This window comes from Salvelinus fontinalis, chromosome 4 (genome assembly GCF_029448725.1).
Source record: "Salvelinus fontinalis isolate EN_2023a chromosome 4, ASM2944872v1, whole genome shotgun sequence".
In the NCBI taxonomy this organism is placed as follows: domain Eukaryota; kingdom Metazoa; phylum Chordata; class Actinopteri; order Salmoniformes; family Salmonidae; genus Salvelinus; species Salvelinus fontinalis.
The window spans coordinates 5,386,593-5,410,872 of record NC_074668.1 but is presented as its reverse complement, the minus strand read 5'-3'; the positions used below and the strand labels follow the sequence as shown (position 1 = coordinate 5,410,872).

Here is a 24,280-nt window from a genome sequence, read left to right as displayed (position 1 = left end):
TTTATCGGTTAGTTAAGAACAAATTAAGTTAGTTAAGAACAAATTCATATTTACAGTGATGGCCTACCAAAAGGCAAAAGGCCTCCTGCGGGGACGGGGGCCTGGGATTAAAATAAATAAAGAAATACAATATAAATATAGGACAAAACACACATCACAACAAGAGAGACAACACAACACTACATAAAGAGAGACCTAAGACAACAACATAGCAAGGCAGCGACACATAACACAGCATGGTAGCAGCACAACATGACAATAACATGGTAGCAACACAAAACATGGTACAAACATTATTGGGCACAGACAACAGCACAAAGGACAAGAAGGTAGAGACAACAATACATCACGCGAAGCAGCCACAACTGTCAGTAAGAGTGTCCATGATTGAGTCTTTGAATGAAGAGATTGAGATAAAACTGTCCAGTTTGAGGTTTGTTGCAGCTCGTTCCAGTTGCTAGCTGCAGCGAAGTGAAAAGAGGAGCGACCCAGGGATGTGTGTGCTTTGGGGACCTTTAACAGAATGTGACTGGCAGAACGGGTGTTGTATGTGGAGGATGAGGGCTGCAGTAGATATCTCAGATAAATATAAGTCCAATAAAATAAAAAAATACCAGGTGTTCCCCCCATAAACACAAATAATTGTTGGTCCGTATTTACCCCGCTCTGGGATCGGATCCGAAACCCGGTCCGCCAGTTGAGTAAGTGGGCATTATGCCATCATCGTCATTGACTTGAATAGGGAGCCATTCTATTTCTATGGTTTTACTGGCCTCTAGTGGCGGAAGAGAAGCGGTGCGTCATGTCAGATAAACGCCCCACCCCACAAGATGTTTGAATTCAAACAATGCATTGCTGAATGCCACACAACATAAAATGACAAACATAAATCAAATCAATTTCCTATTCCAGCAAAGACAATATAGACAGACATACTTTTCTAGGTTCTAGGTTGTAGAACTGGATCCTACGATGGGAGTTATTGCAACCATTGTGGGAAAGTTAAATGGCTCTAATAATGTACCCTGGGATTGTTGATACTCCTATTGGTCATTGAAAGTCTTGAAGCCACCGGTCGACCATATTGTTAATCCCCGTAGGCGCAGTCCTCCATAGGAATGAATGGGAGTATTTGTCACGTGCGCCGAATACAACAGGTGTAGGTAGACCTTACAGTGAAAATGCTTTATTTTACGCTACTGCTATGATTTCCCAGCTATGTTTATGTGAACCTGACTAGCTGAGCCGTGTACAGGATGAACCGAAGGTCAAAGGACTCTATGACTAACACCTGCCTCTGATTGAGAACCATATCAGGCCAAACACAGAAATAGAAAAACATAGATAAACAAACATAGACTGCCCACCCCAACTCACGCCCTGACCATACTAAATAAAGACAAAAACAAAGGAAATAAAGGTCAGAATGTGACCCCCCCCCCCCCCCCCCCCCCCAAGGTGCGGACGCCGGCCGCAAAACCTGAACCTATAGGGGAGGGTCTGGGTGGGCATCTGTCCGGGGTGGCGGCGCTGGCACAGGACGTGAACCCCACTCCACCATAGTCTTTGTCCGCTTTAGTGTCCTCCTAGGAACGGCGACCCTCGCCGCCGACCTAGGATTGGCAACCCTACTAAATGACCCCACTGGACTGAGGGGCGCCTCTGGACTGAGGGGCAACTCCGGACTGAGGGGCAACTCCGGACTGAGGGGCGGCTCCGGACTGAAGGGCGGCTCCGGACTGAAGGGCGGCTCATGACTGAAGGGCGGCTCTGGCGGCTCCTGACTGGCGGGCTGCTCTGGCGGCTCCTGACTGGCGGGCGGCTCCTGACTGGCGGGCGGCTCTGGCGGCTCCTGACTGGCGGGCGGCTCTGGCGGCTCCTGACTGGCGGGCGGCTCCGGCGGCTCCTGACTGGCGGGCGGCTCTGGCGGCTCCTGACTGGCGGGCGGCTCTGGCGGCTCCTGACTGGCGGGCGGCTCTGGCGACTCCTGACTGGCGGGCGGCTCTGGTGGCTCAGGACTGACGGACGGCTCTGACGGCTCAGGACAGACAGGCAGCTCAGATGGCGCTGGGCAGACGGGCTGGGCAGACGGGCAGCTCAGATGGCGATGGGCAGATGGACAGCTCAGACGGCGCTGGACAGACGGGCACACCTGTAGGGAGGAGACGGAGAGACAGCCTGGTGCGTGGGGCTGCCACAGGACCCACCAGGCTGGGGAGACCTACAGGAGGCTTGGTGTTAGGTGGAGGCACCTGAAGGACCGGGCTGTGGGGGAGCACTGGAGCTCTGCTGCGCAGCCTTGGCACCACTCCCCCAGGCTGGAATACTACTCTAGCCCGGACCCTCCAGAGTGCAGGCACAGGTTGAACCGGGCTGTGGGTGAGCACTGGAGATCTAGTGCCTACTACACGCACCTCTCCCTTAGGCTCCACTCCCACATTTGCCCGGCACGAGCGGAGCGCAGGCATAGGACGCACTGCACCCTCCCAGCGCCCCGGAGACACAGCACGCAGAGCCGGCGCAGGATAACCTGGACCGAAACGGCGTACCGGAGACCAGACACGTTGAGCAGGCACAATACGCCCTGGCTGGATGCCCACACTCGAATGGCACTTTCGGGGGGCAGCCCTATGTGCACGTACTGGCGACACAGTACGCATAACCGCATAACACGGTGCCTGACCAGTAACGCGCTGCTTATAATAAGCACGAGGAGTGAGCTCAGGTCTGCTACCTGGCTTAGCCACACTCCCCGTGTTCCACCCTCCCCAAAAATTATGGGCTGCCTCTCGTACTTGTCACGCTGCCGTGCTGCCTCCTCATATCGCCGCCGCTCAGCTTTCGCTGCCTCCAGCTCTGCTTTGGGGCGGCGATATTCCCCAGCCTGTGACCAGGGTCCTTTCCCATCCAGAATCTCCTCCCAGGTCCAGGAGTCCTGCGATCGCTGCTGCCCGATACCACGCTGCTTGGTCCTTGGTTGGTGGGTGATTCTGTAACGGCTTTCGTCGGTGGAAGGATCGGACCAAAGCTAAGGAGAGGTGCGTATCCATATATATTTGAATACTTTTCAATATTGAACCAAACAATAAACAGACGAAAACCAACGTAGCTACAGTCCCGAACTAGTGAACACAGACAAAACAGGAACACACGAACAGGAACAATCACCCACAACCCCACAATACAAAACAGGCTACCTAAATATGGTTCCCAATCAGAGACAATGACTAACACCTGCCTCTGATTGAGAACCATATCAGGCCAAACACAGAAATAGAAAAACATAGATAAACAAACATAGAATGCCCACCCCAACTCACGCCCTGACCATACTAAATAAAGACAAAAACAAAGGAAATAAAGGTCAGCACATGACACTGAGTAATGAAACGACACCAGTAAAATATAAATTGTGGTTTCTCAGCAAGTTTGAATTTAATGAACATAAACAAGTACATAAGCAGCTATTTTCATAATTTGTAAAAAGACCCCCAAAAAGCTCCAGTAATTTGCTAAATAAAGAAAAAGCCATAAAAACTCAAAAAAATAAAATATTTGGCCTCCTTGTTGTGGTAATATTTACAATATATTCCATGTGTATTGTAATATATTACCATTAATCCACATGTCTATAAGGCACCAAATGCTAAATAGCATAATCATAGAATACTTTTATTCACTATAATTGTGCAGAAAATACAAAGTAAGACATCCAGATCAACAGAAACACTCAATCACAAAGTGGATCAAAGGAAAAATACTGCTGACCATTATATTGTGTTGTTTATTGGTCTCCATTCAACTGATTTAGGTTTCCTGTCATAGTGGGAAACTGTAGATAAAAAAAAAAAAATGTATTTCAACTTTTGAGTTCCTTCTGAATTGACAGTCACGAGCTGTCATCACTCGGTGTACTTGCCTGTGCTTCCAGTTCAACAATATGCTGCCCCTTGGTGCTCCTCCTCTCTTTCATGAGATTCACGATACTGTGTTACCGTAGCTAAAATACAAACACGAATTTATGAATTTAAATGAATAATGAATGGATTAGAACATCAAATTATAATCCCATCATTCACAAATAGTAAATATATTTTCAGTACATCATTTCTCATCCATTAACACAACATGCATATTTAAAACAAATCTGAAGTAAAAAAAAAAAATCTTTGACAATGTTTGGTAAATGAATGTGTTTCAAGTGTAAATATAACAGATGTCATATCCGTTCTCAACACTGATGTTAGCATGATATAACAGATGTAAAATCACAAAATCAACCAGTGATCCACTGTATATTGACATGTACTTGCCAGGTTCACATTACTATTCCAAGACAGATATTGCAAAAATATTTATTACGATATCAAATTAAATAGTGTGATTTGGTCACTGAATGATGAAATAAAACAACATGTTGCTCATTTGCCTTCACTGTCTTCTATGTTTGGGGTGGCAGGTAGCCTAGCGGTTAAAAGCAGGTAGCCTAGCAGTTATGAGCAGGTAGCCTAGCGGTTAAGAGCAGGTAGCCTAGCGGGTTAAGAGCAGGTAGCCTAGGGGTTAAGAGCAGGTAGCCTAGCGGTTATGAGCAGGTAGCCTAGCGGTTAAGAGCAGGTAGCCTAGCGGTTAACAGCAGGTAGCCTAGCGGTTTAAGAGCAGGTAGCCTAGGGGTTAAGAGCAGGTAGCCTAGAGGTTATGAGCAGGTAGCCTAGCGGTTAAGAGCAGGTAGCCTAGCGGGTTAAGAGCAGGTAGCCTAGGGGTTAAGAGCAGGTAGCCTAGTGGTTAAGAGCAGGTAGCCTAGCGGTTAAGAGCAGGTAGCCTAGCGGTGGGGCGGTAGATATCCTAGCAGTTAAGAGAAGGTAGCCTGAAGGTTTAGTGCAGGTAGCCTAGCGATGACTCAGCAGGTAGCCTAGCAGTTAAGAGCAGGTAGGCTAGCAGGTTAAGAGCAGGTAGCCTAGTGGTTAAGAGCAGGTAGCCTAGCGGTTAACAGCAGGTAGCCTAGCGGTGGGGTGGCAGGTAGCCTAGCGGTTAAGAGCAGGTAGCCTAGGGGTTAACAGCAGGTAGGCTAGCGGTTAAGAGCAGGTAGCCTAGCAGTTAAGAGCAGGTAGGCTAGCGGTTAAGAGCAGGTAGCCTAGCAGTTAAGAGCAGGTAGCCTATTGGTTAAGAGCAGGTAGCCTATTGGTTAAGAGCAGGTAGCCTAGCAGTTAAGAGCAGGTAGCCTATTGGTTAAGAGCAGGTAGCCTAGCAGTTAAGAGCAGGTAGCCTATTGGTTAAGAGCAGGTAGCCTAGCAGTTAAGAGCAGGTAGCCTATTGGTTAAGAGCAGGTAGCCTATTGGTTAAGAGCAGGTAGCCTAGCAGTTAAGAGCAGGTAGGCTAGCAGTTAAGAGCAGGTAGGCTAGCGGTTAAGAGCAGGTAGCCTAGCAGTTAAGAGCAGGTAGGCTAGCGGTTAAGAGCAGGTAGCCTAGTAGTTAAGAGCAGGTAGCCTATTGGTTAAGAGCAGGTAGCCTATTGGTTAAGAGCAGGTAGCCTAGCAGTTAAGAGCAGGTAGCCTATTGGTTAAGAGCAGGTAGCCTAGCAGTTAAGAGCAGGTAGCCTATTGGTTAAGAGCAGGTAGCCTATTGGTTAAGAGCAGGTAGCCTAGCAGTTAAGAGCAGGTAGCCTATTGGTTAAGAGCAGGTAGGCTAGCGGTTAAGAGCAGGTAGCCTAGTAGTTAAGAGCAGGTAGCCTATTGGTTAAGAGCAGGTAGCCTATTGGTTAAGAGCAGGTAGCCTAGTGGTTAAGAGCAGGTAGCCTATTGGTTAAGAGCAGGTAGCCTATTGATTAAGAGCAGGTAGCCTATTGGTTAAGAGCAGGTAGCCTAGCGGTTAACAGCAGGTAGCCTAGCGGTTAAGAGCAGGTAGCCTAGCGGGTACGTCAAATATATTTAAACTGTAAAATCATTAGTGATGAAAAAAAATGCATTAAAAAAATATGACCTGTGATTTACAGTAATTTTAGATCAGATTGGTTGGTGTCCTATATGACTAATATCAATGATCAGAGTGGTTGGTGTCCTATATGACTAATATCAATAATCAGAGTGGTTGGTGTCCTATATGACTAATATTAATGTTCAGAGTGGTTGGTGCCCTAACAGAGTGATATCAATGTTCAGAGTGGTTGGTGTCCTATATGACTAATATCAATGTCTACTTTAAACCATCATAATTTCATAATAAATATATCATTGACAGTGAACACAAGGGATAGTATCTGAGATCTGATTGGTCTTTAAAAGCACAGCTGAGATCTGATTGGTCTTTAAAAGCACAGCTGAGATCTGATTGGTCTTTAAAAGCACAGCTGAGATCTGATTGGTCTTTAAAAGCACAGACATATATAAATAAGCAGCAAACAGCAATGCTTAGTATGTATAGACATCCCATACCCCCCTAACAAAAGGAACCGCTTTAAAATGTTCCTTAATTGGCGCTCCGATTATACATCTACATCTACCCATAGATTTAAACAAAATATAAAGATCAATCTGACATGTGTTAATACTGAATAGCTTTTTTAATGCGTTATTTTCTATTTAAACTGGTTGTGAGTGGTAAGTGTGTGGAACTTGTAAATTTATCAAATGTATCTATTCTTGACTGGAGTCAAAGTCTTTGCTATTGTAAACCAGTAGACCCCCTATAAAAGGAGAATAAACCAATATATACATTTCCTGGTGTGATATGTGAAGGAAACGGATCTACTTCCTAAATTAACACAGCATACATTTCCGCTCATGTTTGATGACGTCTCATCGAAAGCTCTTACACACTTCAATCCAAATCGGCCCTTTTGAGGCGATGCACCATTTAAAGGCAAATGTTACCACGGTCGAGGAGATGGCCTTCTAAGTAAACACTGCAGATGTCGGCTCAATGGGAAATTCCTTTTAAAGGTGCACTATGTAGAAATCGCTCTGCCATTTCCTAGTTGCCAAATTTCTAATAGTTTGCTTAATTTCCGTTTATGTAACAAAACAAGCAAGTGTAGTGTAGATAATATATTGTAAAATATATTTTCCATCACCAAAAATAGTGTATTTTCAGCTGTTTGAACCTGGTGTACAAAACCGAAAGTAAAAGACACTAAAACGTACCTTAAGAACGGGAAGCATAGAAATAGCACACATAGAACAGATACACCGCCTCTTAGACTGGCTTTCAATGAGAATGACAGATCTAGTACACCCATTTCTATGCGAATGTCCCAGCTCGCCCCCCAAAAAAGGTACATAGTGCAGCTTTAATAGTCAACCGAGTTACAATGCGGATCTCCTGCAGTCCTGATTGAATCCTGGCCTTTATGTATATTCTACTCAATGTATTGCTGTGTCCCTCAGTCGACATGGAATGGTAACCAACATATTACACCACCGTCAAAAATACAACTATTTTTTTGTTTAATTTTAAAATAATCAATTGGGGGGAAAAAAAAGCTTTTTAGTTTTTCAGATTATGACCCCAGATTGTTAGAACAAATGTATGACATTAAGAAAAATAAAGTGCATATTAACACCTTCAGTATACATAAAGTACATTGTATTTTAAAAAGATACAACTCTTTTATAGTAAATAAGGTCAGATAGATGGGACCTTTTTCTAGACAGGAAGGGGAACATATCGTTATTTTTGCTGAAAAGGTCCCACATCTACTAGCAAGAAGTCTCAAAATATTCACCAAAGAGTTTTACCGTTTTAAATGTTCTCTACAAAAAAAAATGAAGTCGTCCCAATCAGTCAAACTGAGAGACGTACCCATGTCTTCAGAAAAAACAGGATTCTCCATAGTATTTATAAACTTAGCAAAATGTGTTCTTCCCTAAAGAGTTCTGCTGTGTTTCAGTTGTAAATATGTGTTGTTGATTTCACCAAGGTTTAAAACACTCTAGTTGTTGATGTGTTCTCTACATTGGTCGGGGAAACACACTTGTTACGACGGGTTTTCCCGCAGCTCAATAATGCAGCTTTGAACCGGGGAGGTGGCGGCATCAGAATAACAGGAAGGACGTTTTCACGTGAGGTTCATCCCGTGGCGGTCTGATTGCCGATGACTCGTAGGATCTCTCGATGGATGCCAGCGTCTTGTGTGTTGATGCTTGTATCTCCCACCTGGCCATCTTCATAGCTGGATCAGAAGAAACACACAATAATATCATTCCTCGGGAACTACCAACCCTGTGATCAGAACATATTCACAGTTGGCAGCTATTAAACTGAGATAATGTTGAAATGTTCACTTGAAATATCAAATATATTATTGAGATGTAAACCTCTCTTTGGGTTTGTCGAAAGGAAATACAGAAAATCTGCTTTGATGAATTGAACACCACTGTCTGTATGAACACTGTCGTGTTTTTACTACTTATACGTGGGAAGAAGCGTGTTCAGATGTGGTCGTATACTTACACAAAGAAGAAGCGTGTACAGACGTGGTCGGTGTTTGGGACGACCCAGATGTCTCCATGTTTGTGCAGGTCAGGGGACGTGATGACTGGAAGAGACAGAGAAGGACATATACAAATATATTTAACATTTAGTTCACATACGTATATGTTATCAGTTAATACATTCTCCATTGTTGTTCTGTGGTTGCTTTCAGACCAGGGTTTCCACTAGCTTCCAAAGCCACAAATTCAGATTCCACAGCCACAAAGTCAGATTCCACAGCCACAAAGTCAGATTCCACAGCCACAAAGTCAGATTCTACAGCCACAAAGTCAGATTCCACAGCCACAAAGTCAGATTCCACAGCCACAAATTCAGATTCCACAGTCACAAAGTCAGATTCCACAGCCACAAAGTCAGATTCCACAGCCACAAAGTCAGATTCCACAGCCACAAAGTCAGATTCCACAGCCACAAAGTCAGATTCCACAGCCACAAAGTTAGATTCCACAGCCACAAAGTCAGATTCCACAGCCACAAAGTCAGATTCCACAGCCACAAAGTCAGATTCCACAGCCACAAAGTCAGATTCCACAGCCACAAAATCAGATTCCACAGCCACAAAGTCAAAATAGCTTTTTGATTATCCTTTCAGGTTTGAGTAAAGCGTAAGGTTAGCAGTGTGGTTAAGATTAGGGTTAGTTTTAAATCACATTTTTTAGAAGATCCATTTTAGAAATGTTTCTGATTTTATGACTTTGTCAAATCAAATCAAATTGTATTTGTCACATGTAACGAATACTTACAGTGAAATGCTTACTTAGAAGCCCTTGACCAACAATGCAGTTTTAAGAAAAATATTTACTAAATGAACAAAAGTAATTTAAAAAATAAAAGAGCAACAATAAAATAACAATAACGAGGCTATATACAGGGGGGTACCGGTTGGTACCGAGTCAATGTGTGGGGGTACAGGTTAGTCAAGGTAATTGAGGTAATATGTACATGTAGGTAGAGTTATTAAAGTGACTATGCATAGATAATAAACAGGGAGTAGCAGCAGCGCAAAAAGAGGGGAACGACAATGCAAATAGTCCGGGTGGCTATTTGATTAGCTGTTCAGCAGTCTTATGACTTGGGGGTAGAAGCTGTTAAGACGCCTTTTGGACCTAGACTTGGTGCTCCGGTACTTCTTGCCGTGCGGTAGCAGAGGGAACAGTCTACAACTACAGTGGCTGGAGTCTTTGGTATTTTTTGGGCCTTCCTTTGACACCGCCTGGTATAGAGGTCCTGGATGGCAGGAAGCTTGGCCCCAGTTATGTACTGAGTGATTTACATGAGCCGTATGCACTACCCTCTGTAGTGCCTTGCGGTCGGAGGCCGAGCAGTTGCCATACCAGGCGGTTTTGCAACTAGTCAGGATTCTCTAGATGGTGCAGCTGTATAACTTTTTGAGGATCTGAGGATCCATGCCAAATACTTTCAGTCTCCTGAGGGGCAATAGGCGTTGTTGTGCCCTCTTCAAGACTATCTTGGCGTGGTTGGACAATGTTAGTTTGTTTGTGATGTGGTCACCAAGGAACTTGAAACCCTCCTTTTCCTGTAGTATACGATCAGATCCTTTGTCTTGCTCACGTTAAGGGAGAGGTTGTTGTCCTGGCACCACACTGCCAGGTCTCTGACCTCCTCCCTATAGGCTGTCTCATCGTTGTCGGTGATCAAGCCTACCACCGTTGTGTCGTCGGCCAACCGAATGATGGTGTTGGAGTCATGCTTGGCCACGCAGTCATGGGTGAACAGGGATGACAGAAGGGGACTAAGCACACACCCCTGAGGGGCCCCTGTGTTGAGGATCAATGTGGCAGATGTGTTGTAACCTATCCTTACTACCTAGGGGCGGTAGTATCATGAGATACTCTACCTCAGCCAAGCAAAACCTCGAGACTTCCTTAATATTAGATTTTGTGCACCAGCTGTTATTTACAAATAGACACAGACCACCACCCCTTGTCTTACCAGAGGCAGCTGTTCTATCTTGCTGATTCATGGAAAACCCAGCCAACTATATATTATCCATGTTGCCGTTCAGCCACGACTCAGTGAAACATAAGATATTATAGTTTTTAATGTCCCGTTAGGTAGGATAGTCTTGAACGGAGCTCATCCAGTTTATTCTCCAGTGACTGCACGTTGGCCAATAGGACAGACGGTAGAGGTGAGTTACCCACTCGCCGACGAATTCACACAAGGCACCCGTATCTGCGTCCCCTGTATCGGCGTCTCTTCTTAATGCGTATGACGGGGATTTGGTCCAGTGTCAGCAGTAAGTCCTTTGTGTCCGACTCGTTAAAGAAAAGATCTCCGTCCAGTTTGAGGTGTGTAATCGCTGTTCTAATATCCAGAAGCTCTTTCCGTGGATAAGAGACGGTGGCAGACACATTATGTACAAAAATAAGCTACAAACAATGCAAAAGAATCTAACGAAATAGCACAATTGGTTAGGAGCCCGTAAAACGGTAGCCATCTCTTCCGGCGCCATTCTCATAGGAGTATAGAAGTTGGTGAAGACCCCAGCCCGGAGCACATACGTACCTTCACATAAGGCTATGCACTTTAGGTTCCGACTTTGCAAAAACTGGGGCTGCTGTCCTTTCTTTGTCGACTGAAAAAGGACACAACTCTAGTGAATAAAAATGTTCATTTTTCCCCCCAGAATATTACATTTTACCCCTGTTTCATCAACACCTCGCAAAAGTGTAAATGTCCTCATGCTAACCTGCAAATGTAAGTTGGTCTTGTTTGTCGCAGTTTGGTCCTTTGAAGCAACCTTCTGTTGCTTTTTGTTCATCCCTGAATGGAGTGAAAGATCAATGTTAGAAATGATCATGAGCATGAAACATTTTGTCTACTTAAACAATAATTACATTTTAAATAGACAGAACGGTAATTAATCTAAAACAACATTCTTATTTTAAATAGAATGGTAATTCATCCATAACAAACTTTACATTTTAAATAGACAGTACGGTAATTCATCTAAAACAACATTCATATTTTAAATAGAATGGTAATTCATCCATAACAAACTTTACATTTTAAATAGACAGTAATTCATCCAAAACTGGGCTCTAGCTCCACAACAGGTGCAGACAGCAGACCTCCATTCATGTCATTATTGATAGAGATTCACATCTCAAAATAGGGCTAATTAATGTTAGATCCCTCACTTCCAAGGCAGTTATAGTCAATTAACTTATCATAATCTTGATGTGATTGGCCTTACTGAAACCTTAATTGACTGTGTTAAATGAGGCCTTTCCTGCTCGGTTACACTAGCGACAATATCCCCCGCGTATCCTGCAAAGACGGAGGTGTTGCTAACATTTACGATAGCAAATTTCAATTTTGACCCCCAAAAAATGTCTGCGTTTTCGTCTTCAGAGCTTCTAGTCATGAAATCTATGCAGCCTACTCAATCACTTTGTATAGCTACTGGGCCGTATACATCGTTCCTCACTGAGTTCCCTGAATTCCTATCTGACCTTGTAGACATGGCAGATAACATTCACATTTTTGGTGACTTCAATATTCACATGGAAAAATCTACAGACCCACTCTAAAAGGCTTTCGGAGCCATCATCGATTCAGTGGGTTTTGTCCAACATGTCTCCGGACCTACTCACTGCCACAGTCATACTCTGGACCTAGTGTTGGTCCGTGGAATAAATGTTGTGAATCTTAATGTTTTTTCCTCATAATCCTGGACTATCGGACCACCGTTTTATTACGTTTGCAATCGCAACAAAATAATCTGTTCAGACCCCAACCAAGATCATCAAAAGCCGTACTATAAATTCTCGGACAACCCAAAGATTCCTAGATACCCTTCCAGACTCCCTCCACCTACCCAAGGACGTTAACCACCTAAGGTGGAACTCAATTTAATACCCTAGATGCAGTCGCACCCATAAAAATAAAAAACATTTGTCACAAGAAACTAGTTCCCTGGTATACAGAAAATACCCGAGCCCTGAAGCAAGCTTCCAGATAATTGGAACGGAAATGGCGCTCCACTAAACTGGATGTCTTCTGACTAGCTTGGAAAGACAGTACCGTGCAATATCGAAGAGCCCTCACTGCTGCTCGATTGTCCTATTTTTTTCAACTTATTTGAGGAGAATAAGAACAATCCAAAATGTATTTTTGATACTGTCCCAAAGCTAACTAAAAATAAGCATTTCCCAAGAGAGGATGGCTTTCACTTCAGCAGTGAAGAATTCATTAATTTCTTTGATGAAAAGATCATGATCATTAGAAAGCAAATTACGGACTCCTCTTTGAATCTGCGTATTTCTCCAATGCTCAGTTGTCCTGAGTCTGCACAACACTGCCAGGACCTAAGATAAATGGAGACACTCAAGTTTAATCCTATATCTATTGACACATTCATGAAAATACTCATGGCCTCCAAACCCTCAAGCTGCATACTGGACCCTATTCCAACTAAACTGCTGAAAGAGCTGCTTCCTGTGCTTGGCCCTCCTAAGTTTCGGTGTTCCTCAAGGTTCTGTTTTAGGACCACGTTTGTTTTCATTATATATTTTACCTGTTGGTGATGTCATTCGGAAACATAATGTTAACTTTCACTGCTATGCGGACGATACACAGCTGTACATTTCGATGAAACATGGTGAATCCCCAAAATTGCCCTCCCTGGAAGCCTGTGTTTCAGACATAAGGAAGTAGATGGCGGCAAATGTTTTACTTTTAAACTCGGACAAAACAGAGATGCTAGTTCTAGGTCCCAAGAAAACAAAGAGATCTTCTGTTGGATCTGACAATTAATCTTGATGGTTGTAAAGTCGTCTCAAATAAAACTGTGAAGGACATCGGCGTTTCTCTGGACCCTGATCTCGCTTTTGACAAACATATCATGAATATTTCAAGGGCAGATTTTTTCCATCTTCGGAACATTTCAAAAATCAGAAAAGTTTTGTCCAAAAATTCTTCAGAAAAGCTAACCCATGCTTTTGTCACTTCTAGATTAGACTACTGCAATGCTCTACTTTCCGGCTACCCGGATAAGGCACTAAATAAAATTCAGTTAGTGCTAAATACGGCTGCTAGAATCCTGACTAGAACCCCGAAATGTGATCATATTACTCCAGTGCTAGCCTCCCTACACTGGCTTCCTGTTAAGGCAAGGGCTGATTTCAAGAATTTCCTGGCAACCTACAAGCATTACATGGGCTTGCTCCTACCTATCTCTCCGATTTGGTCCTGCCGTACATACCTACACATACGCTACGGTCACAAGACGCAGGCCTCCTTATTGTCCCTAGAATTCCTAAGCAAACAGCTGGAGGCAGGGCTTTCTCCTATAGAGCTCAATTTTTATGGAATGGTTTGCCTATCCATGTAAGCGATGCAGACTCGGTCTCGACCTTTAAGTCTTTATTGAAGACTCATCTCTTCAGTAGGTCCTATGATTGAGTGTAGTCTGGCCCAGGGTTACGAAGGTGCCCGACAAGGCACTGGAGAGACGAACCGCCCTTGCTGTCTCTGCCTGGCCGGTTCCCCTCTCTCCACTAAGATTCTCTGCCTTTAACCCTATTACAGGAGCTGAGTCACTGGCTTACTGGTGCTCTTCCATGCCGTCCCTAGGAGGGGTGCGTCACTTGAGTGAGTTGAGTCACTAATGTGATCTTCCTGTCCGGGTTGGGGCCCCCTCGGGTTTGTGCCATGGGGGAGATCTTCGTGGACTATACTCGGCCTTGTCTCAGGGTAGTAAGTTGGTGGTTTGCGGATATCCCTCTAGTGGTGTGGGGGCTGTTCTTTGGCAAAGTGGGTGGGGTTATATCCTGCCTGGTTGGCCCTGTCTGGGGGTATCGTTGGATGGGGCCACAGTGTCTCCTGACCCCTCCTGTCTCAGACTCCAGTATCTATGTTGCAATAGCTTACGTGTCGGGGGGCTAGGGTCAGTCTATTATATCTGGAGTATTTCTCCTGTCTTATCTGGTGTCCTCCTTGAATTTAAGTATGCAACCAACAAAACAACCATTCTCTCTCTCCCAGGCCTTGGGCCCTGGAACCATGCCTCAGGAATACCTGGCCTGATGACTCCTTGCTGTCCCCAGTCCACCTGGTCGTGCTGCTGCTCCAGTTTCAACTGTTCTGCCTGCGACTATGGAACCCTGACCCTGACCTGACGTGCAACCTTGTCCCAGACCTGCTGTTTTCAACTCTCTCTCTCTACCGCACCTGCTGTCTCGAACTCTGAATGCTCAGCTATGAAGAGCCAACTGACAATTACTCCTGAGGTGCTGACCTGTTGCACCCTCTACAATCACTGTGATTATTATTATTTGACCCTGCTGGTCATCTATGAACATTTGAACATCTTGGCCATGTTCTGTTATAATCTCCACCATCCAGAAGAGGACTGGCCACCCCTCAGAGCCTGGTTCCTCCCATGGTTTCTTCCTAGGTTCCTGCCTTTCTAGGGAGTTTTTCCTAGCCACCGTGCTTCTACACCTGCATTGCTTGCTGTTTGGGGTTTTAGGCTGGGTTTCTGTACAGCACTTTGTGACATCGGCTGATGTAAAAAGGGCTTTAAGAATACATTTAATTGAAATAGACAGCATGGTAATTCATTCAAAACAACCATTACATTTTAAAGAGACAGAACGGTAATTAATCAAAACCATTTGTTTTCCCTTCTCAATGTTACCAAGAGAATCGGTCATTAATCCCTGACCTAATGCTGCTGCTCCATCCGAGACTTAGATACCTGAGTAACCAAAGGATATGCTTGACATTGGGCTGAGATAGATTCCACTCCCATAGATGGCGCCATGGAGCTGCAGACAGAGAGATACAATAATCAAAATATTAGAGGCCTTTAAAGTGGGAACCGACAGCATCTTAGCAACTATAAATCTTATTAAAATCTATTAAAAAATACACCCAGGAAGAATATGATGCCTTTTTATTTTTTTATTCTGAAAAGCGATCACTAGTGATTTTCATACGATCATAGAATGTTTGGAAATGACATAGAGTAATGCATTTGTGAGAATTCTATATAGCATTATAGAATGGGAAAGCGGCATGGGGTTTGGACAATTAATAGACAGTGCAGGAAATCAAACTTAATTTAAAACATGTCAGTCATGTCCGGGACCAGACACAGACCGCTGCGCCATAGCCAATCAGAGCTACAGTAGGCCTATATGCAAATAAGCCATTTTCCACACGGACCTGCCATCATTCACTTTGAACTGGACTGTGTGTTTACAGGAAGTAGGACCTGCCATCATTCACTTTGAACTGGACTGTGTGTTTACAGGAAGTAGGGCCTGTCATCATTCACTTTGAACTGGACTGTGTGTTTACAGGAAGTAGGGCCTGTCATCATTCACTTTGAACTGGACTGTGTGTTTACAGGAAGTAGGACCTGCCATCATTCACTTTGAACTGGACTGTGTGTTTACAGGAAGTAGGACCTGCCATCATTCACTTTGAACTGGACTGTGTGTTTACAGGAAGTAGGACCTGCCATCATTCACTTTGAACTGGACTGTGTGTTTACAGGAAGTAGGGCCTGTCATCATTCACTATGAACTGGACTGTGTGTTTACAGGAAGTAGCAACAGCGTGACTTTAGATCATTAGAACACATTCACCAAAATACACCAGAATGAATTTCTGCAAATATGTAAATACCACGGGAGTCGTCTTACATTTGGGAACTTGACAGTCCTATTGATCAAACGACCATGAGCAGGTATGCTTTCTCTAGATACATAAATAGATAAGCTAGTCTATTAGCCACGTTATAACTGACTTGAGGTCATTTCCTTTTGCATGTTTGACATAAGTTACATTTGTCCGTTTTTATCCCAAAATATCGAGCGCTTGAAACTGAAATAGTGCATCGCGAACGGCTGGAGGCAGCAAACAATGTTTACCAGCTGTTATTTACAACCTGAAAGCAATATTTGTTGGACTAGCAAGACATGTATTGGTGAATTAGCTATATGAATCACGTGTTGAACTGCATTCATCTATTCTGACAACAAAGCTGTTCTCTTCGTCACGGAACGTTGAGTCACGGAACGTTGAGTCACGGAACGTTGAGTCACGGAACGTTGAGTCACGGAACGTTGAGTCACACGGAACCTATTTTTAAAACCTCTTATAAAGCTGTTTTTTCGTGGCACAAACTCGGGATTTGATATTTTTCAATGATATTATTATGATTGTCTGTTTTGTTTCGTATCTGCAAAAATGCTGTCAGTTCTACTTTATCATGCAATATGCAATGTACTGTATATTAAAATATGTATGGTAACTGTGGATTACATTTACATTTAAGTCATTTAGCAGACGCTCTTATCCATAGTGACTTACAAATTGGTGCATTCACCTTATGATATCCAGTGGAACAGCCACTTTACAACAGTGCATCTAAATCTTTTAAGGGGGGGGGGGGGGATCAGAAGGATTACTTTATCCTATCCTAGGTATTCCTTAAAGAGGTGTATCCTAGGTTTTCCTTAAAGAGGATTGCAAGCAAATAGGTGTTAGGTGGATAAGCACAGTGTATCCTTGAACGGTTATGGGTTACATTTCCTCAGTCCCACACCACAGTTTAGCAAACAAACTAGTCACAGGGCCAGGCATTTCAAATCACAGTTTGTGCCTTTAAAGGGTTGATAAACACAGTGTATACAGAACCTCCTCCGATGTTTTATTTTTTACCTGAAGTCTTGTGTTGGATGCAACCACCAAACCGTTCCTCAAAATGGAGTGCCAATTCTCTATGTGAGAACCACTGAGGAGAGAATTAAAATATATGAAATATATGAAATATATTAAAATATATTATAAAGGTGTCGCTCAAATCCTCCAAAGCATTATAACTGCATCATAATGCATTATACATACACGCTTTATGTAAAGTGTTACCTAATTCTTCCACAAAAAAGAGCAAAGTCACCTCTGAAAACATATCCTGAAAATATATTCTGAAAATATATCCTGAAAACATATTCTGAAAACAAAACAGTTGTCAGTGTAAGATTACAAGAGTAAAACACATTGTGTTGCGTTCACGAGTGTGGGGCTGATGTGTAAGCTAGCTACTGGTAGATGTGAGAAAACGGTCCTACTGGAAAGCAAAGGTACTTCCAAAGAGGTTTTTGGCAGCTCGGAAGTTGGACTCTTTGGCAGGAGGACTGCTGAGTAGAAGGAACTGGTGCGGGCTATGCATGAACTTCAGTTGCTGCAGTCGTGACAGAGAGACACAAAGAGACTTATCACTTACAGGATGCATCCTAAATGACACCCTATTCCCTCTATCAAAAGTAGTGCACTACATAGGGAATAGGGTGCCATATAAAGTAGTGCACTACATAGGGAATAGGGTGCCATATAAAGTAGTGCACTACATAGGGAATAGGGTGCCATATAAAGTAGTGCACTACATAGGGAATAGGGTGCCATATAAAGTAGTGCACTACATAGGGAATAGGGTGCCATATAAAGTAGTGCACTACATAGGGAATAGGGTGCCATATAAAGTAGTGCACTACATAGGGAATAGGGTGCCATTTAGGATGTCAAATATGCTGTTGGGCAATTGTATTATATTAAAATAATAGAATTTCCCAATTTACATGAGCATAAAAAATAGCTCTGTTTTTTAAATTTATTGACAGAATTTTATAACAATTTGCAGAGTACGGTATAAAATATATAATTCAAAAACTGAGCTATACTGTATGCTCAAGTAAATTGGGAAATTATATATTTTTAAACTAATGCAATTGCCCACCGCCATATTTTTCAGTAGGTATGGGGTTCTTTTCTGCTCGTGCATTCTCATTTCGACATCCAACCCCCCCCCCCCCCCCCCCCCCCCCCCCCCCCCCTACTGGTGTGCCTGGACAAAGAGCTCTATTGTCACGTCATCCTACAAATGTAAAAACACTTGGAGTTTACCAGATGACGTGACAATAGAGCTCTTTGTCCAGGTACACCAGTGGTGGGGGGGGGGGGTTGTTTGAATGTCGAAATGAGAATGCACGAGTAGAAAAGAACCCCACACCTACTGAAAAATATGGCGGAGGATTTTTGATGTTATGGGATATTTTGCTTCCACTGGTCCCGGGTTCTTGTTAAGGTCAAGGGGATCATGAACTATACCCATTACCAGGACATTTTACACAAAAAAAACCTGGTTACCCATGCCATGAGGGTGAAACTTGGCCGCAAGTACATTTTCCAGCAAGACAATCAACCAAGCACACTTCAAAATCCACAAATAAATTGTTAATTGGTCACAAAAAATCTACATTTTGCAACGGTCATCTCAAGTCTCCGGGACTTAAACCGCATTTGGAACACTGTGGTTTGAATTGAAGAGGCTCAGTCCATCAGAACAGATGAAGGATATCAACGATCTGGAATCAGATTCTGTTATAGAGGAACGGGTCTAAGATCCCTCCCAATGTGTTCTGGAATCAGATTCTGTTATAGAGGAACGGGTCTAAGATCCCTCCCAATGTGTTCTAGAATCAGATTCTGTTATAGAGGAACGGGTCTAAGATCCCTCCCAATGTGTTCTGGAATCAGATTCTGTTATAGAGGAACGGCTCTAAGATCCCTCCCAATGTGTTCTGGAATCAGATTCTGTTATAGAGGAACGGGTCTAAGATCCCTCCCAATGTGTTCTGGAATCAGATTCTGTATAGAGGAACGGGTCTAAGATCCCTCCCAATGTGTTCTGGAATCAGATTCTGTTATAGAGGAACGGGTCTAAGATCCCTCCCAATGTGTTCTGGAATCAGATTCTGTTATAGAGGAACGGCTCTAAGATCCCTCCCAATGTGTTCTGGAATCAGATTCTGTTATAGAGGAACAGGTCTAAGATCCCTCCCAATGTGTTCTGGAATCAGATTCTGTTATAGAGGAACGGGTCTAAGATCCCTCCCAATGTGTTCTGGAATCAGATTCTGTTATAGAGGAACGGCTCTAAGATCCCTCACAATGTGTTCTGGAATCAGATTCTGTTATAGAGGAACGGGTCTAAGATCCCTCCCAATGTGTTCTGGAATCAGATTCTGTTATAGAGGAACGGGTCTAAGATCCCTCCCAATGTGTTCTAGAATCAGATTCTGTTATAGAGGAACGGGTCTAAGATCCCTCCCAATGTGTTCTGGAATCAGATTCTGTTATAGAGGAACGGGTCTAAGATCCCTCCCAATGTGTTCTGGAATCAGATTCTGTTATAGAGGAACGGCTCTAAGATCCCTCACAATGTGTTCTGGAATCAGATTCTGTTATAGAGGAACGGGTCTAAGATCCCTCCCAATGTGTTCTGGAATCTCATACTTTTGTTGTTGTTGTAGAAAAAGGCCCGGTGTCTTTATCCTCGCAAGGTGAGTTATTGAAAACAGTCATTTTTTGACACCTATCTTTTTGAGAGAAATAAATAATAATAAAAATGACTTCTTAAACAAAATCTCTTTCTCTGAGCAATTGTATTAGTATAAAATAATATTATATCCCATTTTGTTTTGAGCGTACAATATAGCTCAGTATTTGAATTCAGCCAGACTTAATCACCATAAATGTAGAGATATCACATCATGTCTAGGGAGATAAAGGTTAAACCAGACTTAATCATCATAAATGTAGAGATATCATCACCGGGATTGTTTTTAAAAATCTGTATAACGTCCTGTTCAACCCTCTACATAACTGAAACACCTTTTCATATGGATTGAATTATTCAGTAATTAGACCATAATGCCAGTAAAATGCCAGTAAAATGAAGAATGTGGTATCAAACCAATATTCAGTTCTAGTATTTATCTCATCTTCTCTTAAAAGGTCAAACGACGCAATTTCAATTTCATTTAAAAACTCTTAATTGCCCCTGAGGTGTATTGAACAGAATATAAAACTCACTCTGGTAACTGGAAGTTTGACGATGTGTGATCTGTTACTGGATATTACCCTGTATGGGGGGGGGGAATAAGAAAAATGGTTATAGTCTTAACACTTTGTAATATAACACTTCCAGCAACGTGAATTTTGTTGTATATTTCTGTAAGTGTTAAAATCATACAGTTTCTGTGGGTGGTGAAATCAGATTTATTTATTTATTATTTTTATTTTTTTATCCCATTTTCTCCCCAATTTTCGTGGTATCCAATCGCTAGTAGTTACTATCTTGTCTCATCGCTACAACTCCCGTACGGGCTCGGGAGAGACGAAGGTCGAAAGCCATGCGTCCCCCGAAGCACAACCCAACCAAGCCGCACTGCTTCTTAACACAGCGCGCCTCCAACCCGGAAGCCAGCCGCACCAATGTGTCGGAGGAAACACCGTGCACCCGCCCCCCTCGGTTAGCGCGCACTGCACCCGGCCCGCCACAGGAGTCGCTGGAGCGCGATGAGACAAGGATATCCCTACCGGCCAAACCCTCCCTAACCCGGACGACGCTATGCCAATTGTGCGTCGCCCCACGGACCTCCCGGTCGCGGCCGGCTGCGACAGAGCCTGGGCGCGAACCCAGAGACTCTGGTGGCGCAGACACCCTAGACCACTGCGCCACCCGGGAGGCCCCAAATCAGAAATATTTTAAGAAATGAAGAGATGGGGGAAACTCCATTGGATACGTATTACCACCCATTGTGTACACGGCCATACGTTGTTTAATGGGCCGTGTGGTGCATTCTGGGCCGCGTGGTGCATTGTGGGCCGCGTGGTGCATTCTGTGCTCGTGCCCTGACTTTTAGAAGGGGATTGCGTGGCCATTAGCTTAGCAACCGCGTGACGCAGCATGACAACGTGAACGCGATTGGTCCACAGTCTTCTGGTCAGGGAATAATACATTCCTCCATTCATTGACCATCGATATTCCCATCTCCTCATGTGTTAAAGTATTTCTGGTAAAAATGTATCCGTCTACATGATGTTCGTCTGTGTACTTTCAATACGACAGCCAGTGTTTCTGACCGCTCTGCAATAAGGCCTGGAATGATAATGTCACAATGGTAGAAAATATAAGAACAATGGTACACAATGGTAGAAAATATAAGAACAATGGTACACAATGGTAGAAAATATAAGAACAATGGTACACAATGGTAGAAAATATAAGAACAATGGTACACAATGGTAGAAAATATAAGAACACTGGTACACAATGGTAGAAAATATAAGAACAATGGTACACAATGGTAGAAAATATAAGAACAATGGTACACAATGGTAGAAAATGGTAAGTCAGGAGTCAGGATGGGGTTGGATGGACGTGAGGCTTACCGTCACTTTTTACTGATTGTGGCGACTGAATTGAAGGCTGTGTTTTTGGTTTAGGTGGAGAGAATGAAGGAAGGGTTTCCTTCCATTGCAGTAAGGTGATTCTTACCATTGCAGTAAGGAGATTCTTACCATTGCAGTAAGGAGATTCTTACCATTGCAGTAAGGGGATTCTTACCATTGCAGTAAGGGGTTTCTTACCATTGCAGTAAGGCGATTCTTACCATTGCAGTAAGGATTTTCTTACCATTGCAGTAAGGAGATTCTTACCATTGCAGTAAGGAGATTCTTACCATTTCAGTAAGGAGATTCTTACCATTGCAGTAAGTGGTTTCTTACCATTGCAGTAAGGGGATTCTTACCATTGCAGTAAGTGGTTTCTTACCATTGCAGTAAGGAGATTCTTACCATTGCAGTAAGGAGATTCTTACCATTGCAGTAAGGAGATTCTTACCATTTCAGTAAGGAGATTCTTACCATTGCAGTAAGTGGTTTCTTACCATTGCAGTAAGGGGATTCTTACCATTGCAGTAAGTGGTTTCTTACCATTGCAGTAAGGAGATTCTTACCATTGCAGTAAGTGGTTTCTTACCATTGCAGTAAGGAGATTCTTACCATTGCAGTAAGGAGATTCTTACCATTGCAGTAAGGGGTTTCTTACCATTGCAGTAAGTGGTTTCTTACCATTGCAGTAAGGAGATTCTTACCATTGCAGTAAGGAGATTCTTACCATTGCAGTAAGTGGTTTCTTACCATTGCAGTAAGGGGTGAGCTAAAGGATCATGCTTGTCCATCTGCCTCTTGACCTCAAGGTAAGGTGCCTGTAGAGAAACAATAATCTTCTAACTAGGGTTATTTAACTCTGCTGGTTTAAGAACACACAGCTACAGAGGATGCATGGACGGGGATGAGAGCCAGGGTGAATTATGCATGTGTGTGTGTGTGTGTGTGTGTGTGTGTGTGTGTGTGTGTGTGTGTGTGTGTGTGTGTGTGTGTGTGTGTGTGTGTGTGTGTGTGTGTGTGTGTGTGTGTGTGTGTGTGTGTGTGTGTGTGTGTGTGTGCGCATGTGTGTATGCGTGTGTGTATGCGTGTGTGTGTGTGTGTATGCATGTGTGTGTGTGTGCGTGTGTGTTTGTGTGTGTATGTGTGTTTGTGTGTGCGTGTTTATGAATACGTGTGTGTTGTAGATGTTGAACATTGTAAAATAACATTATAAGTTGACATTGCCAAAAGGCTCTATAATGCTATATAAGATGGAGTCATGCCATAAGGTGACATTGCCCTGTACAGTAAATGTGAAGTCTCCATACAGTAACCTGGGACATTTCTCTGATAGAGGTGAGACTGGTTAGAGTTAGTTACCTGGGACATTTCTCTGATAGAGGTGAGACTGGTTAGAGTTAGTTACCTGGGACATTTATCTGATAGAGGTGAGACTGGTTAGGGTTAGTTACCTGGGACATTTATCTGATAGAGGTGAGACTGGTTAGAGTTAGTTACCTGGGACATTTATCTGATAGAGGTGAGACTGGTTAGAGTTAGTTACCTGGGACATTTCTCTGATAGAGGTGAGACTGGTTAGAGTTAGTTACCTGGGACATTTCTCTGATAGAGGTGAGGCTGGTTAGAGTTAGTTACCTGGGACATTTATCTGATAGAGGTGAGACTGGTTAGAGTTAGTTACCTGGGACATTTATCTGATAGAGGTGAGACTGGTTAGAGTTAGTTACCTGGGACATTTATCTGATAGAGGTGAGACTGTCAAGGGTTAGTTACCTGGGACATTTATCTGATAGAGGTGAGACTGTCAAGGGGTTAGTTACCTAGGACATTTATCTGATAGAGGTGAGACTGTCAAGGGTTAGTTACCTGGGACATTTATCTGATAGAGGTGAGACTGTCAAGGGTTAGTTACCTGGGACATTTCTCTGATAGAGGTGAGACTGGTTAGAGTTAGTTACCTGGGACATTTCTCTGATAGAGGTAAGACTGTCAGGGGTTAGTTACCTGGGACATTTCTCTGATAGAGGTGAGACTGGTTAGAGTTAGTTACCTGGGACATTTATCTGATAGAGGTAAGACTGTCAGGGGTTAGTTACCTGGGACATTTATCTGATAGAGGTGAGGCTGGTTAGGGTTAGTTACCTGGGACATTTATCTGATAGAGGTAAGGCTGGTTAGAGTTAGTTACCTGGGACATTTCTCTGATAGAGGTGAGACTGTCAAGGGTTAGTTACCTGGGACATTTCTCTGATAGAGGTGAGACTGTCAAGGGTTAGTTACCTGGGACATTTCTCTGATAGAGGTAAGACTGGTTAGAGTTAGTTACCTGGGACATTTCTCTGATAGAGGTGAGACTGGTTAGGGTTAGTTACCTGGGACATTTCTCTGATAGAGGTGAGACTAGTTAGGGTTTAGTTACCTGGGACATTTCTCTGATAGAGGTAAGGCTGGTTAGGGTTAGTTACCTGGGACATTTCTCTGATAGAGGTGAGACTAGTTAGGGTTTAGTTACCTGGGAC

At 43.4% G+C, this 24,280-nt stretch overlaps 1 protein-coding gene across 2 annotated transcripts in view; it reads right to left on the bottom strand.

Annotated features, from left to right (window-relative positions):
• Nucleotides 1-3,410: 3,410 nt before the first annotated feature.
• The window catches only part of LOC129853019 (protein mono-ADP-ribosyltransferase PARP8-like), a 109,372-nt gene continuing 88,502 nt past the window's right edge, over nt 3,411-24,280 (bottom strand). The window contains exons 19-27 of one of the 2 annotated variants that reach the window (XM_055918650.1): nt 22,512-22,597; nt 20,400-20,448; nt 17,597-17,709; nt 17,187-17,259; nt 15,214-15,283; nt 11,200-11,273; nt 11,016-11,085; nt 8,445-8,529; nt 3,411-8,163 (exon numbers count right to left, since the gene is read on the bottom strand). In XM_055918650.1, the coding sequence (XP_055774625.1) occupies nt 8,061-8,163; nt 8,445-8,529; nt 11,016-11,085; nt 11,200-11,273; nt 15,214-15,283; nt 17,187-17,259; nt 17,597-17,709; nt 20,400-20,448; nt 22,512-22,597 (723 nt within the window). In that variant the 3' untranslated portion in view covers nt 3,411-8,060. The remainder of the gene's footprint in view (nt 8,164-8,444; nt 8,530-11,015; nt 11,086-11,199; nt 11,274-15,213; nt 15,284-17,186; nt 17,260-17,596; nt 17,710-20,399; nt 20,449-22,511; nt 22,598-24,280) is intronic. The other variant, XM_055918652.1, reaches the window with a different exon arrangement.